This window comes from Neolamprologus brichardi, chromosome 11, assembly GCF_056152115.1.
Source record: "Neolamprologus brichardi isolate AB-2024 chromosome 11, ASM5615211v1, whole genome shotgun sequence".
Lineage (NCBI taxonomy): Eukaryota > Metazoa > Chordata > Actinopteri > Cichliformes > Cichlidae > Neolamprologus > Neolamprologus brichardi.
Genome location: NC_142114.1, coordinates 2,214,596 through 2,232,031, shown reverse-complemented (window position 1 = coordinate 2,232,031; position 17,436 = coordinate 2,214,596). Strand labels below are relative to the sequence as shown.

The 17,436-nt window shown below is 41.3% G+C and overlaps 1 protein-coding gene across 3 annotated transcripts in view; it reads left to right on the top strand.

Moving 5' to 3' along the window:
• The window catches only part of vps13b (vacuolar protein sorting 13 homolog B), a 297,453-nt gene that overhangs the window by 164,363 nt on the left and 115,654 nt on the right, over nucleotides 1-17,436 (top strand). For 2 of the 3 annotated variants that reach the window (XM_087847951.1, XM_087847952.1), the window contains exons 28-31: nucleotides 2,617-2,758; nucleotides 3,599-3,871; nucleotides 4,146-4,302; nucleotides 4,585-4,696. In XM_087847951.1, the coding sequence (XP_087704077.1) occupies nucleotides 2,617-2,758; nucleotides 3,599-3,871; nucleotides 4,146-4,302; nucleotides 4,585-4,696 (684 nt within the window). Of the gene's footprint in view, nucleotides 1-1,778; nucleotides 1,846-2,616; nucleotides 2,759-3,598; nucleotides 3,872-4,145; nucleotides 4,303-4,584; nucleotides 4,697-17,436 lie in introns of all 3 variants that reach the window. The other variant, XM_087847953.1, reaches the window with a different exon arrangement.

The following is a 17,436-nucleotide window of genomic DNA, read 5'->3' as shown; positions in this document are numbered from 1 at the left end:
CTGGATCTTGGGCATGTCACTACAGGTCAAAGAGGGACTGAGTTGATTGCCTTGGCTGTGAACCTGACTGTCTAGCAGGCGTCTCACAGACCTCCCTGTTTTGCTGTAGCTGGTTAATTTATATTCCGTCAGGCCACATGTGTTCTGTACAGTATTGAGTAACAGTTTAAGCCAGGACCAAGTCAGCGGTTAGACATTTTTAGAGAGTGAAGGTGCTTTGGGTCATTATATCGTGCGGTTCTGCTCTCCACAGGTGTGTGTCTAATTGCTTCTGAGGCAGCGCCAAGCCTAATCTTTTTACTAGACCTCTATGCCTTCCTAAGTAGATAATAAGTCAATTTTCTCATTTCTAGGTTATTTCAGTTTAATGTGAATTAAACAACGAGGTCCCAACACACTTTCACTGAACAATGTTCTGGCAGGCAGAAGCACTTTATTATCCAAGCCAGGTTACAGTCATGGCTGTTTAGGACACAGTGGAGGACCTCTGGGCTGCGGGCCCAATCTAATCCCCGTCATCCACAAATACAAGAGAGCCCACATCCAGTGGAGTCCATATTAATCATTCTGAACAGATAATTGTTTGGTATTTCATCACCCAACCCGGGTTATTTGTGTGCAGTGGGTTAGATTAGATCAAGCTTGACAGAGAAAATGCCTCATCTGGCCTTTGCTATCTCACTGCTGGAAAATGAATGGAAAGTTAGATAGGGCAAGTAAATATGGGAGGTAAATATATAACTGACTTTGTGATTGTATCAAAATTGGAGTTAGACAGAAAAAGTGAGCAGGGGGGAAGGAAAATGACAGAAGTAGTCTGTAGGGAGGACAAATTAGGTGGGTGTTGCACCTCATCGGTACTGGGCTCACTTATTATAAAGCTGAGGAGGGAAACTGAAGTGAGATGAAGGTAAAAAGGCGGCAGAGTGGTGGACTCTGTAAGGCTATTTGCCATGTTGTCGGAAAGACGTAGATTTAACTGTAGCACAGAGATGCTCCCGAGATACAGCGCACCCTTATTCACTCTGTTGAGCATCTCACGCAAATTGGAGCTGATGTCTTCCAGCTGTTCCACAAATAGGAGGCAGCGAAGGATGACTGGATGGAAGCACAGAGGGAGAAAAGAGAGCCGAGGAGCCGTGGGGGGTCCGTGTGTCGATTAGTTACTCTCACAAGTGAGAGAGCAGATTACAAAGATATATTGGCACAAGTGTGCAAAGAAAGAACATGCACACTATGTAACAATGCAGGGAACACACAGAAACACACTCACCGCTGGGACCATTCCACTCTCGCTGAACTCTCAGTATACTAATGGGGTGTAATGAAGTGAGAGGTGGGCAAGGTGAGTGAGAGGGTTACTAAAAGGAAAGATGCTGATGGTATTGAACCATTTCCACTGTGCGAAGCATTTTGCCATAATGTATTGTGCACCATTTGATACTATTTGTGTGTGTTTCACATTCTCCAGATTTGGGGTAGTTTTGTTATGTTTGTTTTTTTGTGGTACTGCAAATTGTTGTGTTGTTATGTCTGCGTTCATGTTATTTGTGGTTTCTGCTTCTTATGTATGGCTATAGTAATAAATGAAAAGATCAAATAATCTTAGTATATAAAATTTATAGGGGTGTGTAACTTTAGTAGGTTGATAAAAATGTTAGCATCGGCCTGTGGTTCACTTTTGTATTTTGCCATTGATGAGACATTTTCAGGCCCTGGCACAGCAACACGAGTAATCCCAGGTACTGTTTTAAGATGGGCCTTGTGTCTCTCTCCAGGCCAGGGCAGGTCTGGCACTGTGGCACCTATGAAGGACTCCTTCTGCAGTGCAAGGAGACATCTGTGGTGAGGCCTCTGCCTATCTCAGAACAGCTATGGCAGCCTTAGGTCTCTTTATACTGCGCCTCGCCATCTTATTGCTCCTAATCAAGGTCACTTATCTCTTCTCGTGCTGGAGAGACAGGAAACTAAAGGAAGATAAATGACAAAATATTGTGTTTGGCTATGATGAACACATTAATAACATCAAAACAGGTGGAAATATAATCACAGAATTACATTTTGCTCATGGTGTAACACTCACCTGTCTCTCCAGTGTTTCTGACTAGCTGAATAATCAAACCAATGAAAAATATTGAGAGCCTTTCTTCTCTGTGTCTGCTGGAGGAGACTAAAACATGGGCATTCCCTTTTCTTGTTGACAAATTTCATTCTGGTGATGGTCTTATACTGGCAAGCAAATGAAAATGTGTCAGTTAGCACAGATTTGACCATAATTATGCAGTTTAGTCAGATGATAATGAATAGAAACTAAAATTATTAAACATTAAAGCAAAGAAAACTTTTGAATCTTCGTTTTTTTAAAGTGTACTTTTCATTCAAAACACGACTGAAACAGTTGCTTCAACATCTTTATTGCTGGATAGTATAAGACCATGACAATGTAATACTTCAGTTGGTTCAAGCTGGAGCAGCTTCCTGTGGGTTTAATCAGTTTATTCTATATTTAATTATCTTCTTCTAGTTATAGCTTTTTTCCCTCATCTTTTCCGCCCTCTCTGTGTGACTTCTTCTCCTCTGTTCTTTTCTGCATCTCCTTTCTCTCCTTCCCTCCAGTATGGAGGAGGGTGTTCGGAGCTCGGGCGGCTGTGGAGGAGTGGTCCTTTCTTGCACTGACAAGCTGAACAGACGCACTGTGTTGGTTCGACCCGTCAGCAAGCAAGAGTCTTTCAGCCACTTCTCTGGCTTTTTCTCTCCTGTAAGAATCCCGCTCTTCTTTTTTTTTCCCTCCATCAACAGTGGCTTAATAGAGTTCTGTATGTTCCTCAGAGGTGTTTCAGAATCGAAGGCTTCTGATGTAAATCAATTTTAAATATGCTTTTAAATTGTCCACTAGCACAGTACAAAACTGTCATTCTATGAACAACAACAGATAAAAAAATAGTTTAAGTAATTAAAATAACTACAAAAAGTCACATACAGCACTTTGTCTCTGAGGAATAGATCAGGTAGATCGTCTGAACATGACTATTTGGGTCTCTTTGTATTTATTTAGGTTTAATAGGAAGTCTCCTAAAATGATCAGTTAATGAATCCTTTTGTCAGCAGCTATTTAATCCACTGTTACTGGATGTTGTAGCACTTTACCTTGATGCCTATAATCAATCAGCTTGTCTTTTAATCATTAAACATTTAGAATGAAACTTCTTTTTTCAGAGGTACTCTGTATTTAATTGTTTTCACCCCATGATTGTTTTTCAAATAAGTAATAAAATGGAAGCTTTGCATGCTTTTTGAGCTATATGTGAAAAAGTGATGTCAGGTTTTTCAGAAATTGAAGGGGAAAGTGTAAATCTAATCCTCTAAACTAAATAGATCATTGATTCCAACGTGATTCTCTTGAATTTATTTGGTAAAAAATATTTCAAATTAAAATGCGATCTGAGAAAAATAGCTCAAGAAGTTATTCATTTATTTTTATTCTGGTTTAACCTTTACCTACAAAATTAGTCTAAACAATAAACAATGAATTTTATTTGCGTGTGACTCCTGTGTGATATCGCTCATGTGTGATTTGTCCTGTCTTACTGCTGGCCAGACGGCAGCTAAAGTCCTGGAGGGCTCTCACCAGCAGCACGGCTTTCTGTCAATCACCTACACGCAAGCTATCACCAAAAATGTCCGTCATAAACTCACCACTCGGCCTGAGCGGCCAACCCGCAGCAGTGCTACCATTGCCAATCAGCAGGTGACCACTGATCCTCTGGCAGACAGCTCGCCGCTGTACCTGAGAGAAATCCTGCTGACAGCCCAGCCGTTTGATGTGGTTCTGTCCTGTCCCTTACTGGCCACTGTAGCAGGAGTGTTCCAGGTAGCAAAAAATGTCTGTCAGTCCTAATAACTGTGGGAAATAAACAGCATAACAAATGTCTTTTCATTTAAGTGTAGCCTTTTGTAATATAGTTATAAAAAGTATTGGGCACAGGAATTGAAATCCTGATGCTTTTTAATCAGTTTTAACATTAATAGATGAAATATATTGGAAAAAAATAAGCCAGTTCAAATAATTTGATGCAGTTTAAGAAGCCAGCTAACCTTGATCTTCTGAATACATCATCTGTACTTTTGGCTTCATAAATTTTCAGGCGAAGGTACCAAGACGCTACAGAGAGCGTGGGAAATCAGCAGGTCAGCCAATGAGAAGCCACACGTTGACCTCTCGATGTCTTCCTCTCATCTACATCAACACAAGTGTGATCAGGGTCTTCTGCCCTGGGACACAAGACAAACAGCTTGGGTCAGGTTAGAGAATTACTTTGTTTAAAGACATTATAGAGCCTCCACAACGGGATGCAAAGATATATGAGACAGAATAGTACAGTATATATAATGAGGTCTGATTAAAACTTTTATTACTGTAAAAATAATAACACTAATGAATTCTGCCACTATCAATTATCATATGCTTTGACTTCATTTGTTTTTATAAATCAGCAATATATTTTTCTGCATCAAACCATTTCTTCTCCTTTGTAGGTGGTGTGCTTAATTTAGTGTTCTGTGTATTTGTATGTGTCCTGGTAGATTCCCACATGAAGAAGGAAGACACCTTGGTGTTGAAGCTAGGCTCCCTCAGTATGGCTCCTCAGGCTGATAACCCGCTGACCCGCACTGTGCTGCGAAAAGACATCTACCAGTAAGCCAATCTCTCGCCACCAAATCTCCTTTATAATTTAGGATTCATTTATCTTTTTTGAAATATTTATTTATTTCATTTTTTATTATTTTGTTAGCTAAGTGCTACACAATCACTCTAAAACAGCAGCTATGAGGATGTTTGTATCCAATTCTCCTTCTTTTTATAATTCAGTCAGTTTTTTGTCACTTGAATTTCTTCTCTTCTTTTATTAGGCAAATATTTCCCATTTCCTTCCTGTCATTAAATTTAATCATTTAGATTACATTAACATGTAATACTTTTAAAGCACACATACGACTTCAGCATTAAACCTCCTGGAACTACATGCTTGGTAGCCATGTACATATATATGGGTGCTCACCTGTCTCTCAGGATGCTGGCTACATTGGAGAGGGGGGGTGATTGAGGATGTGGTGGATAACAGCACCTCTAAGTGGTAAAGCTGTCCCTGAAATTAATTCAATGACATCTTGGCGGTCTGCCGTGCCTCCAGCTGAAACACAAGACTGTTGACACAAGCCCCTCGTGCCATGTGGATCAAAGCTGCAACGCAGGGAAAATCTGGACTTGGTAGGGAAAGAGCTCCGCACAAAGCACATTTCCCTGCTATAAGCAGCTAAAAGAATCTGGATTGTGTCATAGCTGCCTGAAAACCACAGCCCTGCAGCACGTATGTGTGTGAAAGAGAGAGGGAGAGCAGTTGTGCGAATGGGCAGATATGGAGCTGGCAAACACATGTAATGAGGAAGATAAAAGTGGTGCCTAATGCTTTGTGCAGCTGCGAGTGCGATGTGAGTTGATTTAAAATGAGGAAAAAGTTAGGCGGTTAACAAAAGGAGAAGAGAGGCCATTTTAGGCTTCATTGCCACTTTCGCTTGGTGTACGTGTCACAAGTAGGTTGATTGCAAAAAGCACAGAGTCTCAGAGGGCCTAGCCCTCAAATGTACAAAATCCTGCACTCTGTCCTTCACTGTGCACATTTCACCCAAAGTTTCCAAACCTCACAGTCTCACTTTTGTATTTGAGCTAATGGAGCAAGAACGATATCGATCACCAGCATCATGAGATTCACACAGTGTGCTGTGCTGAAATGTTTGCTGTTTGTTTTGGTACAAGTTAGTACAGCTAATGGGATGTATCTGCTCAGTTTCCGTGGCAACTTTGAATAGATTTATTTTGTTGACATGTTGGCTATGTTGTTATCTCGTCAGATGATAAATGATGTCTTTGTGGGCATGGAAAATAATCTGGAGTTTTTCTCTGTTTTTCACCCGAAAAACCAGTTAAACCAGCCATGCAATTTCAGCCCATACTGGCCAGTAATGTTTTACCTCTAGTAGTTAGAGGACTAGTGGCTCTGTGGCTGCGGTGCCCACATTTGCTCATAGACACCAGATTTCACCGCACGATGCTCCACCCTAACCCAGGCAGACATGGACACACACACGGACATGGACATACTGTGCATGCTGTCAAGGGGGGGGGGGCACATACAGTCACAGAGGCAATCACCTTCTGCATGACTTCCCACCCAGATGTGCAGGGTACACAAATATATAGGCATACTACGTGACAAACACTAGCAGCAGGCATGGTATGTTTGTATGCTGCAAACACACCCACATCCAGTTGTCTTCTAACTTCTGCAGACAGAAGCCAAGAGCCACCACTTCCCTCTCTTCAGCAAAACCCAGGAATTACATTGAGCCACTCTCTGTGTTCATTCTTCCATTCCTAACCAGGCATTATCTTCACCACCTTCACTGTTCACATCTGCCCTCCAATTTAGAACGATCACACTTATGAGTCACATGATTGATAACCCTGAGATCAAAGACTTGTTGACATAATATTGCAATTTATCTGTGCCGAATCCTACTGCGTGTGCTCCCCCAGGTTGCATAGAGAAAGTCATAGGGAGAGTCTGTAATCATGCAAACCAAAGTGTGTTTACAATCTCTAACAAACTGTGGCTATAGGAAGAAATATGTCTGTGAGTCCCAGTAGCCATTTGCTGCAATTCTGTTTAAAGTCTACCACTAATCACATCTGTTGTCACAATTGAATGACTGATCTAAGTAGCTATGCTGTTATTGTCTACTGTACTTGAAATGATTGCCTCACAATGTCTAAAACCAAGATTTACTGTAATGCCACCCTAGGAGACGAGACGTGAGAAGAGAGAAGAGTGCGAGCTAAAATAGTGAAACTGTGTAAACATCTTGATGGAGCTTATCTTGATGTTTTACTTAAGCTCCAACACACTTCAGTGCCTTTCAGCTTCTCCGCGTTCACAGCACGGTGCGCATTTAGCATTTACGCAGAGATGGAAAAACAAACGCGTTTGACTGGAATGCTGTTAAGCTAAGTTGATAGCCACCACCAGGCTGATTTGGCAGCAATTAACACCATTTAATTTGATCGTGTGATGTTTTTTTTGCCCGACCCCCAGCAGTTTGTAGACCAAGCTGGAGTTATGACGGGGCTGCAGGCTTCCCGTCTTTCGCCCTCTTCATCTTTAGCTACAAGGCCGCTGTCAATTTACACAGCTGTAATCATTTTCCTGTCTTGAAAAGGCCGTCTTTTTCCAAGTACGAGCACCAGCCCGGGGAATGTCCAGCACACTTTCAACCCTCACTTTGTTGTGGTTTGTGCCTCTGTAAAATTTCATGTCTTTCACTCCCTGCTCCCATTTTTCTCTCTTTCTATCTTTCACTCCCCTTTTTCCACTGAGATGTTTTTTAGAACTCAGGGAACGATGTATTGAAAGGTTCTTCTATGCTGGGGAACAGCTTTGAAATACCAAGAGAATTTGTCTTTTAACATAATATTAAATTAAAAAACAAATGAAGTATATTCATATTTTAAATTATAAAACATACATGATTGTCAGATTATTTGGCAAATCTGAAAGGGCAACCTGACATCCCTGACTGAAAGAGGGCTAATCTTTAAAGTCTCACTATGGCTACACATGGCTTTCATTTGTGTTTTTATGACTCATTTTTTACTTTGAGAATATAGAAAGAGACAAAGAAGCTCTCCTTATTTATCAGTGACAGGAAAACGCTTAATATTTGCTCCTTGTTGTTGTTAAATGAAACTTTTAAAAGTTTGCACCGAAGCGATTTAAATATTATTTGCCTTCTCCATTTGTGTGTCTGCACATGTTTGGACATGTGTAAGCGTGTGTTTGAGACTTAAAATATCCCGCGTGTTTCCCACCACCCCCACATCTCGAGGACACAGCTCTAGATTCCATCACATATTCATTTACCTCATGCTCTTTCCAAAGGAGAGTTATGAAGCATCCAGCTGCCACATTTTTTTTTGTTTGTTTGTTTTGATCTGTGCAGACGCTCGTGTTTCTACAGTAACGGCAGGGAAAGCTGTGCGTGAGCAGTGATACAGAATCTAGTCAGCATGATGTGGCTGTATCAATGGACATGATGTACTCCTGTGTCTTTTTCTTCCACACGGAGTTTCCAGAACATGACATTTCTTCATGCTACCGCCTTCTGCTGAATGTCTCTCTTTTCCCTTGTGCTTCTATGTGTATTTGTTATTTCCTTCCTGTCTTCCGTTTTCTCTCGTTTGCTTCGGTGTTGGTTAAAATGGTCCCACTCCCAGTTACTTGTGGTCAGTAACCCAGCTTCTTATTGCTGTTGAATGGCTGCCTGGTTAAAGCCACATATATGTCCTAATAAGTGGTTGTGATGGGGATCTCCCCTCCACAGATAAACACAGCCCAGTGAAGCCAGGACGTTGCCTGTTACTAATAAAATTCCCTGGCAGAACATTATATGCACCCATCTCCCACAGTAGCATCCTTTCCATGGATGGGAGTGTGTGAATAAAGTGATAAAGGAATACAAGTTGCCAAAGGGGGAAAAAAAAAGTTTTACAATTCCAAGATGTTTTGTGCATGTCCTATAATAAAGAGCGATTTCACTCACTGCTCTGGATATTTGTTCACTCAGTTGTAGAAGCAGAGGTAGTGATTCTGTTTCTCCTTGGAGGTGTAAAAACGTAGCAGAGTATACGACCGCTTATAGGCCTTCAGTACAACAGCTCTGTTCAAAGGTGCAAACCTGTCACAGTGTCAGCGGCCACCTCAGTAAATTCAGCGAGGTTCATACGCTGCTGGTGCTGCGCTAGCAGAAGGATTATTTTTATGTATTCTAATCTCGTCCTCACGTTGGGTTAAAACGTTGACCGATCTTCTCAGGTGTCTCCATGACAGCTGCAGCTCACCAACTTTCTTTTCTTTTCATAAAAAAGTAATTCTTTTTCGATGCTCTCAGCTGGTCTCCTTCTTTCTTGTCTTCCTCCTCATCTGTCTTTTGCTCATAAAACCCAACATTCCCAGTAAATGATTCATTAGATGCTTCAGCGCACACTTGCCTCATCACTCACTTTACTCGGCTGCCAAGTGCCCCATTTCCCCGTTTGTTTACACCAGCGAAAAGTGCTCCAGCTTTGCTTCGCTGCCGCAGCGGAGAGGAGCTTCTCAGGCCACACACAGTGACACCCAGGACCTACTCTTATATACACCGAGTTCATTTAAAAACTCCCTGGCTGCTGCGCAGGTTTAATGATGAACTCGGTTCAGAAGCTACGATGGCAGTAATCGTAATATCTCGCCAGAATAAGAGGACTCTTTATCATGATTCTTTTAGACACCTCCATTGACCTACCTAAACAATCAGGTGCTTTCATGAGAGGCGACCTTTTATGCACCTAAATTCTGTTGGTGTTTAAGGAAGCTTAGGTGTAATTAGTCCCTGCTGTTAAAGTTTATCTCTACACAGAGCACGATTTTAGAAAACGGTGTCTGGGGATTGCCCAGCCAGACGTGACCACGTGAATCAAAGTTCTCTTTGATCTATTTTCATCTTTAGTTTTAGGATTTAAAAATATACTGGATCATCTTTTGCTAGTATACACTCTTCACTCCTATTTTTTTTTTTAAATTTCAGTATGTCATTAACACAGAACTGCGGGCAAAAGCCAAACCAACTCACTAAATCTCTTTAATTGCACTGCCCTTTTTTTTTTGGCTAAGTAGCTGTTTTGATGTTTTAGTTGGTTCATGTGTGTATATTGATGTCATTGCTGCTTCTTTTATGACTGGTTTAAATACACGTTTTTATACCAATTCCTTTTGATACTCCGTGATTATCTGCATTCTGTTATAATGCATTAAATGCAGACGATCAATCACTTCAGTAATCAATAGTGGTCAGTCTAAGCTGTTATCGACGTAAATGGAAATGCCACTGATCCGTGTGAGCATGCTGAACCGCAGCCAACCAACAGAAGATTCTTACAGCAGATCCACCCTGCAGGCAAACGTAGGTGAAGTGGCTGATGGTGTGAAACAACAGCACTTGTGTTCTGTTTGGGCCTTAAGGGCAGAGGAATGAGACAGTGTAATTGAAATTGTTAGACATGAAACTTTCTTGGTTAACGCTAAATCACGTAGCTCCATTTTGTTCTTTGATCTCTTTTCTGCACTCGTACTTCAGATATACATCTATTCGCTCTCTTTCTCTCTTCTCAAGAAAAAAAAAAGATAAAATAAGCGGGGATTGGAGGGTCAGCCAGAATAAACATTTTTTTTGTCATTCCGGCAAATGAAACACCTGGTGCTGGTAAATGCAGGACATATTTCACATTGCCTTGACGTTTAGAATTAATGCAGCATCAAATTGTTTTAAAAATGGGGACAGACACTACCTAGAGTAAATCATACGCCCCCCTTTTATTAAAGTTTGCCTCAGAATTTATGCTTTGAATCTGACAGGATAGCCTGCACAGAGTCGACAAATGAGACTTGGGAGTAGGATGAGGGTCTCACGCCGAAACAGTTCTCAGACAACATGTTGTAATGTGAACAGGAAGTTTAGATTCAGCCACTGAAGCTGCGGCTTTTTCTCGATTATTTCCCCCTATTTTCTTTTTTTCCTTTACATAATTATTTCTCAGTATTTGCTGTTGCAACTATGGTCATGGAAGAATTTCTCTAACTCTCAGACGCTATCACAAACACATCAGATACACATAGTTGATATGATGAAAAGGAAGAAAATTCTGTTTGCCTGTAAAGCTGTAAATGAGATGGGAAGATTTGGTTTGTGTTTGCAGAGCTGATGTTTTGAGCGTAGAGCAGAGGACACTAGATTTGACGCACTGGATTTGATTCTTGATCTGTGATTCAGAGTAGCTGACCACTGTGTTCAAGCATCAAACTATGATGGTGATAGTTGACTTAAGGGTTTACTCCACAGTGTCACAGCTGACGACCAGAAATCCTTTTTCTGTCCAACAATAGGCGATTTGAACAGATTATTGCAAAGAAAAGTAATGTAAATGCCTATTAAAGTACAGGATTTTTAACCTATATACCTCTTTCTGTCCCCTCAGATCTATTGTCTATGTCAGTGATAAGCTTTTGACGACAGCATTGCACTTTGTTTAGCTGGCAGCGTCTTGCCTATGAGCAGGGAGCTGTATACAGCATCTTGTGTGCTGTGTTGTGGTGTCTGCTGACTTCTGTGTACAGCCTGTGGTTCATTCCATAAATATCTGTGGCCTCTGTGATGTTATTCTCAGGCCCTCCACTCTGTGAGAAGATTGTACCACAACACTTGTATTCCTCGGCCTGCAGTTAGAGGTTTAGGGAGATTAGGAGGGAGAAAACCCCAGCCTGGGCCCAGCTATACATTTTATGGCCATTTATGCATATGACTCCAATGTAGTGTGCGAAAAGGGGGAGAAGATAGAGAGAAGGGAGTATTAGGACTCACCGCAAGGGAATCAAACAAGTAAACCACAACTTATTTTCCTCCTCTTTTTTTGGCACAGTGAGATAGTGATGCTGGCCCGTTTGTCTTAGGAACAAACGGGCAACACTTTGGTCTTAATAAAGTTTGAACAGCTATCCAGTCAATTTGTTATAGAATTGTTCCAATGGGATACATTGTTATTATTTTGGGTAAAGTTGCCAAAACTGTCCCTTTAGTCTATAATCCATGTATTTGTTTCCTGAACCGCTTATGCATCTTATTCAGATTAAGCTCATTTTAAACATGTTACTTTTTAAATCAGGGTTCAGCATTTACCAGAAACAAAATCGCAACTCTGTGAACAAGATGTCTGAGGATAAGTAAGATGTGTTTCTGCAGGGTTTGAATTAAACAAAAAGAATATAATATAAACTCCTTATAAAGAATAAACGCTAAAAGTGTGCAGTGTATGTCACTGTACTTCTCCAAACACACAAAATGAGCTCATTAAACCCTTCCATTTTATTTTTCATTATAAAGCTGAAACACCCATACAGATACAGTGCGGATTTTTTCCTCTCATCTGTCTGCATCTTTGTGTTGGAAGCAACATGGATTTCTGCATGCTTTGTTCAGTGGCACTGAAGGTGACAGACCTTAATGCAGAGCTTCCCGGAAACTGTTCATGTGTTTTGGCATATTGCTGTCAGTCAGCTCGGGATGCATGCTGACAGAGGCAAGAGGGATCATGCCTCAGCTGTCCTTCACTCATAAAGGGCCTGATCCAGGGGTTGACCGCATGACCACAGGGATCCAACCTCAGTGATTGTGTGTGTGTGTGCGAATGGCTCATCCTGAAGCAGGATATTAGGGTTCTAAGAATACACCCTGCCTCGGAAGCTCTGTGCTCAACTGCAGCGTGCGATATACACATTCTAGCTCTGGTGTGTGTGTGTGCCTGAAAATGTGCATTTGCAGACCCCAGCCTTGTGCATAATTGTGTTTTAGTTCCTTTTCTGCCTGCTCATGACATGTTGATGTTCTAGCATCCTGCGTGGTTGGTTTGAAGCTGTCATTTTAATGACAATGAGACTCAGACTGGCCAGTCACACAGCAGTAGCAGGGGCCAGGTGGACTATCAGGGGAGTTCAGAAATACAGTATTGACAGTCAGTGTGTCTCTACTTTGTCTAGTTTCTTTTTCCTCCATAAAATTAACACAGAAATAGCTGAACTTGGGCCATGTGTCGAGATACACAAAGAGGTTTCACAAAGTGCATTTGGAGGACGAGTTATAGACCCTTTTTTCTTATTGCAGTGAAGCTACATGTAGGTGTAGTGTTGTTACAATTATCAGTAGTTTACTTCCATAATAGAATCGTTTCTGAAATCCACTTTTTTATAATTGTGGTGCTCATTAGGTTTACAACATAATGTGGCCACCAGATTTACACACATGTGCTTTTTTCTAATGATTCACCCATGTATATCTGCACACGTGTATGTGTGTGGTCAGTAGTCTCCCGCCAAAGTTATCAATGGGCTACATAGTCGAACATCACACCAGAGCAGAACCAACTGAAGTACAACAGAGGGGAAAAAAAGAAGTCGACCTCGAGAAAGCAGGAATGTGCAGATGCTTTCAAATGTCCATGTGTGAAGCCACAAGCTCTGCTGCGGCTCTGGGAAGCCAGTAAGAAACCAGTGGCATAATTGCCTAATGCTTGTGTAACAAGAGGCACATTACAACCCCAGGAGGCCCAGCTAGACTTGAAAGAACAAGAAGCTGGCACTAAAGTGGGCTTAGATTTGTCTTCCTCCTCCCAGTCTTTACCAGTTTTTAAAGTCCTTACTGCTTGGAATAGTTTATTTTAATGTATATAATGTAAACTAATGTGTTTAATTACTCCCCCTACAACTCTATTTTCACTTTGATTTTAGAAGGAGAACATTTCTTTTCAAATAAACAAATTCAGTGTTTTATGTGGTCCTGAGTTATGTTCATGTGAGCATGTGTGCATGTGTGTATATATCTATATCTCTCTCTATATATAGATATAGATATATTCCCAGCATATGAACGCAGGTCTTTAGCTTAACGATCTGTTTCACTTAGAGAGGCCATTGAGTTATTATGAATGTTTACATACATCAGTTGTGTTCTGCATGAATCAGACACAGTAGATTAGATTCCCGAGGCTGCCGTGGACACTTTGCTGTGCGTGTTTGGTTGAACTCGCCCCAGAATTTATTCATGGGATCAAAATGGGCCAGTTTTACAGCTAGTTGCGTTGAGTGTGAGAACGTCAGTCATGTTACTTTAGCTGCAGGTTTGAGGGAAATGTGAAGCCATCATATAGACAACTTTGGTGTGTGGTCCCCTGTCTTCCCTCTATAACTTCCCACACACCCGTGTACACACACACACATGCAGAAAAGCCCTCCAATCAGCACCCCACCCCTGTCAATTTATCATCACTGCTCTTGTTACGCACACGTTACCGGGGCAAAAATTATTAAGTGAAGCAAATATGCTTTGCTCCATATTTTTATGCTGAAATGAAATGTCCAACTGTTGGCAAAGCCTCCCCTTCATTCCTCTGTAATGAAGATGAGCCAGTGTTTAAAGCAATCTTGTCCTCCCTTGATTTGTATTCCATCTCCTCTTCTTAAATCTAAGCAGGGATTTTAAGAGTGTTTTTTTTTTTTCAGGTCTCGCATTATCTGCAGTCAGTAACGGGCTTGTATTGTTAGTTTTTAAAAGCTGCAAAATAGTTTTTAAGCAGAAGAAGGTTTTTTTTGAAGGATGATATCAGCTGGAGATATTCAGCTATACATATCTATCTGTATCTACACAGACACACACATATTTGAAACACAAAAACACCCAATACACAAATTTGCCAAGTCATCTCCAATAGCATTTATTGAAGCTTTTCCTACTTCTCCTTAGTCTCTCCTTTTCCTCTGCACTGTTCTTGCTGCAGCATTCCATATATCCTCCCCCTTCCCCATTATTTCTTCCCATGTGCTTCTCTCTCCTCTAATCTCCCACTTCTCTGCAGGATGTTGTTGAACATTTTCTACATTTGCCCTCGTCTGTTCCTCACTTTCCACTTTACTTCTTGTTGCGCCCTCTCGTCTGTCTCTCTCTGGTCAGCTCACAGGATGCTTTAGAGCATTTCCTGCCACCAGGGCGACAGGAAAGAGGCACAGTGAACCTCTGTTTGATGTGCCATCTCCTTTAATTCTTTACACCTGGACTTCTTTTCTGCACAGTTTTTCTGCTCAACAGAAGCACTGCTTGTTCCACTCCTTCCTTCCTTCCTTCCTAAACCATCCCTCACTCCATTTTTTCATTCTCTCCCCGCAGCCTCTGACTGCACAGCTTGCTATTTATCCAATATGTTTTTCAGATATCCATGGAGTCACGGGGGTCAGTTGTGTTAGCATCAGATCTTTTTCATCTCTTAATTCCCTGTTTTTTTGTTGTTGTTTTTAAAAAAAGCAGCCCTGTCCAGTTACTAGCTTGACTCAGACACTGCTTAAGATCTACTTTGCATGTTTTTGATTGTAATCTCCCCCTCTCTGCTACTTTTTTTATTATTACTATGTGTTTCTTTTCCCGTTGTTTTTTTCCCCCTATTCAACGTTCTCTGTGCCTGCAGCTGTTTAGGATGTCGGCATGGCGGTCAGAAGCTTTGGCATTGTGTTGTTTGAATGCCATATTTTCACAGCACTGCCTGTTTAGAGTTGTGGTTTGTCAGGAGCCTGGCCTGCAGGGGCCACTTCCTTCTCACTGTTCTGGAGTCACTGTACCAAAACACTGACTGGCAAGAGAGGAGAGGGGAGAGTGAAGGAGGCTATTAAAAGACAAAAAAGTGACTTTGTTGGGAACTGTGTAAAGACAACATGTGAAACAAGACTGAACAGAGATGAGATGTTGCAGGTTTTCGATTTTCTATTCATTCTGTACTTGTATGAGTTAAATATTTCTACTCAGTCTGTGTATCATACAACAGTTTCATCTTTCTTTCCCATCCTTTTGGGTTTTTTCCCCATTTTGTGTTTCTCAAGTCGTGCGTGTTCTTCGTCCTGGAACAAGGTCTTTGCCACCAAACAGACAGAAACGACTCATCTCGTGCTGATTCTTCGAGAACACTGTCACTGCACATGTACAGTATGGTGGGTCCAGATGCGAATGATTGAACACAGCCTTTATTATAGTTCTGTGAAACGCTATTTCAGCACTCTGTTAGTTGATACAGGGGATCCCAGCAATACTTAACCTAGTAACACCTTGACTTTCCCTACACTGACAACTCAAAATGACTCAAAAAGTCCAGGAGTACTCTCCCCTTGTGTGATTCCCTCAGTTAGCGAGGGAAAAGGGGAAATCTCCCATATAGAAATGTCACTTTGTGTAAATACTCTTGGAGGTCTGGATGAATTTGAGATCCGCTTCAGAATTATAAACATTGGCTCCACAGTCATTCGCAGAGGAGGAAGAATTAGCTGATGTAGGAAGCATGTGTGCCCCAGATTATTGTAATTATTTTATGCTGTTTTTCCTTGCTGACATAAAAGTATTTGGATACTATCTCACGAGAAAGCAGTTGCAGTGTTGCAGTCCTGGGCAGCACCAGAGGCTTTTAAGCTGCTCTCGTATTCTCAAAGTCCGAGCCGTCTCTCCTTTAAGCTCGCGATTTAGACATACGTTTTTAATTCCTTTATGTGTGGCGCTTCCAGCAGCAAGTTGTTGTATTTTGTTTCATTCTGCCTTTTGTTTGCTGGAAAGAAATTTGAATTAGAACAAAATGTTGTTTAAGGTCGAGGCAAACGTCAGTGAGAAGGACCTACTGTTTTAGTTATCCAATTACATGTTTGTTCAGCCTGTCTGCTTAACCTGTAGCATACGTTAACCTAATCAAATATGGCCATCATTTCCCTGACTTTGTTTAGGAAAGTTTTTGCTCTTTGTCTGAAGAAGGATAGGGCCTTGATATGTAATCTGGCTGCTTTAAACATTTGTCAGAATTCAATAATTGCTGTAAACACAGTGTAATCAACTTCAAAGGCTCTGCCAGAGAGACTCGTTTTCACAGATAAAAATGAGCATCTTCAAAAATACACACAACACAACTGTTTCTGTACTAATGCGAACCAGCTTGGCAATACTGAACCACTTAATCAATATCAAGTGGAAAAAAACAGTAGTGGTTCATGCAGTTGGATCCATAAAATGAGCTTAATTTTACAGCTCCATAAAACACTCTTTTTGCCGGAGCACGACTTCTTTATGTGCAGGAGTAAACTTCGATTTTGGATGCTTATCGCGTGCCTATGTGTCTGAACGCTGTGCTGTGTAACATTCGTAAAGTTTTGTGAGAGACTTCTTGGTTTTCTGCTTGTCTGTGTTGATGGTGTGTGCAGTGGCTGTGGTCTTGAAGTATTTCTACTCAGTATGCATCACTGCTTCACCTATTTTACTTACAACTGCACTGGCTTGGGTCCCGAGTCATTCTAAATCCTTTATATATCAAAGGGGTTTCAGACACTTCAGGCTTTGTCAGTCAGACCTACTGAACACACAGGGGTTGCCAGAGACCTGTAGCAAGCTTTGGATCAGGAATCTTCTTCCTTCCAAGTTTTCCAATAATTGGTGTAAAAGTAACACCGAGGTGTGGGCCTGTTTTTCTTTAACTTGATGAAGATGATTGCACGTAAGGGTATGCCAGATTCTTAACCACCCCTGCCATGTTCTCTGCTGCATCCAGTTATGAATAATCTATTCCGTGCATGTGTTTAGCGATTAATTAGAGATAAGGCCTCTCAAATTAAAATGGTGGTGGGATTACGTCACTTTGAAAATTGCTTGGTGGGGACACAAATCTGGTTTCAATCTGAGGTCTGAGGAAGTGAGCAAGGCATTCCCCTCACACCTCGGCAT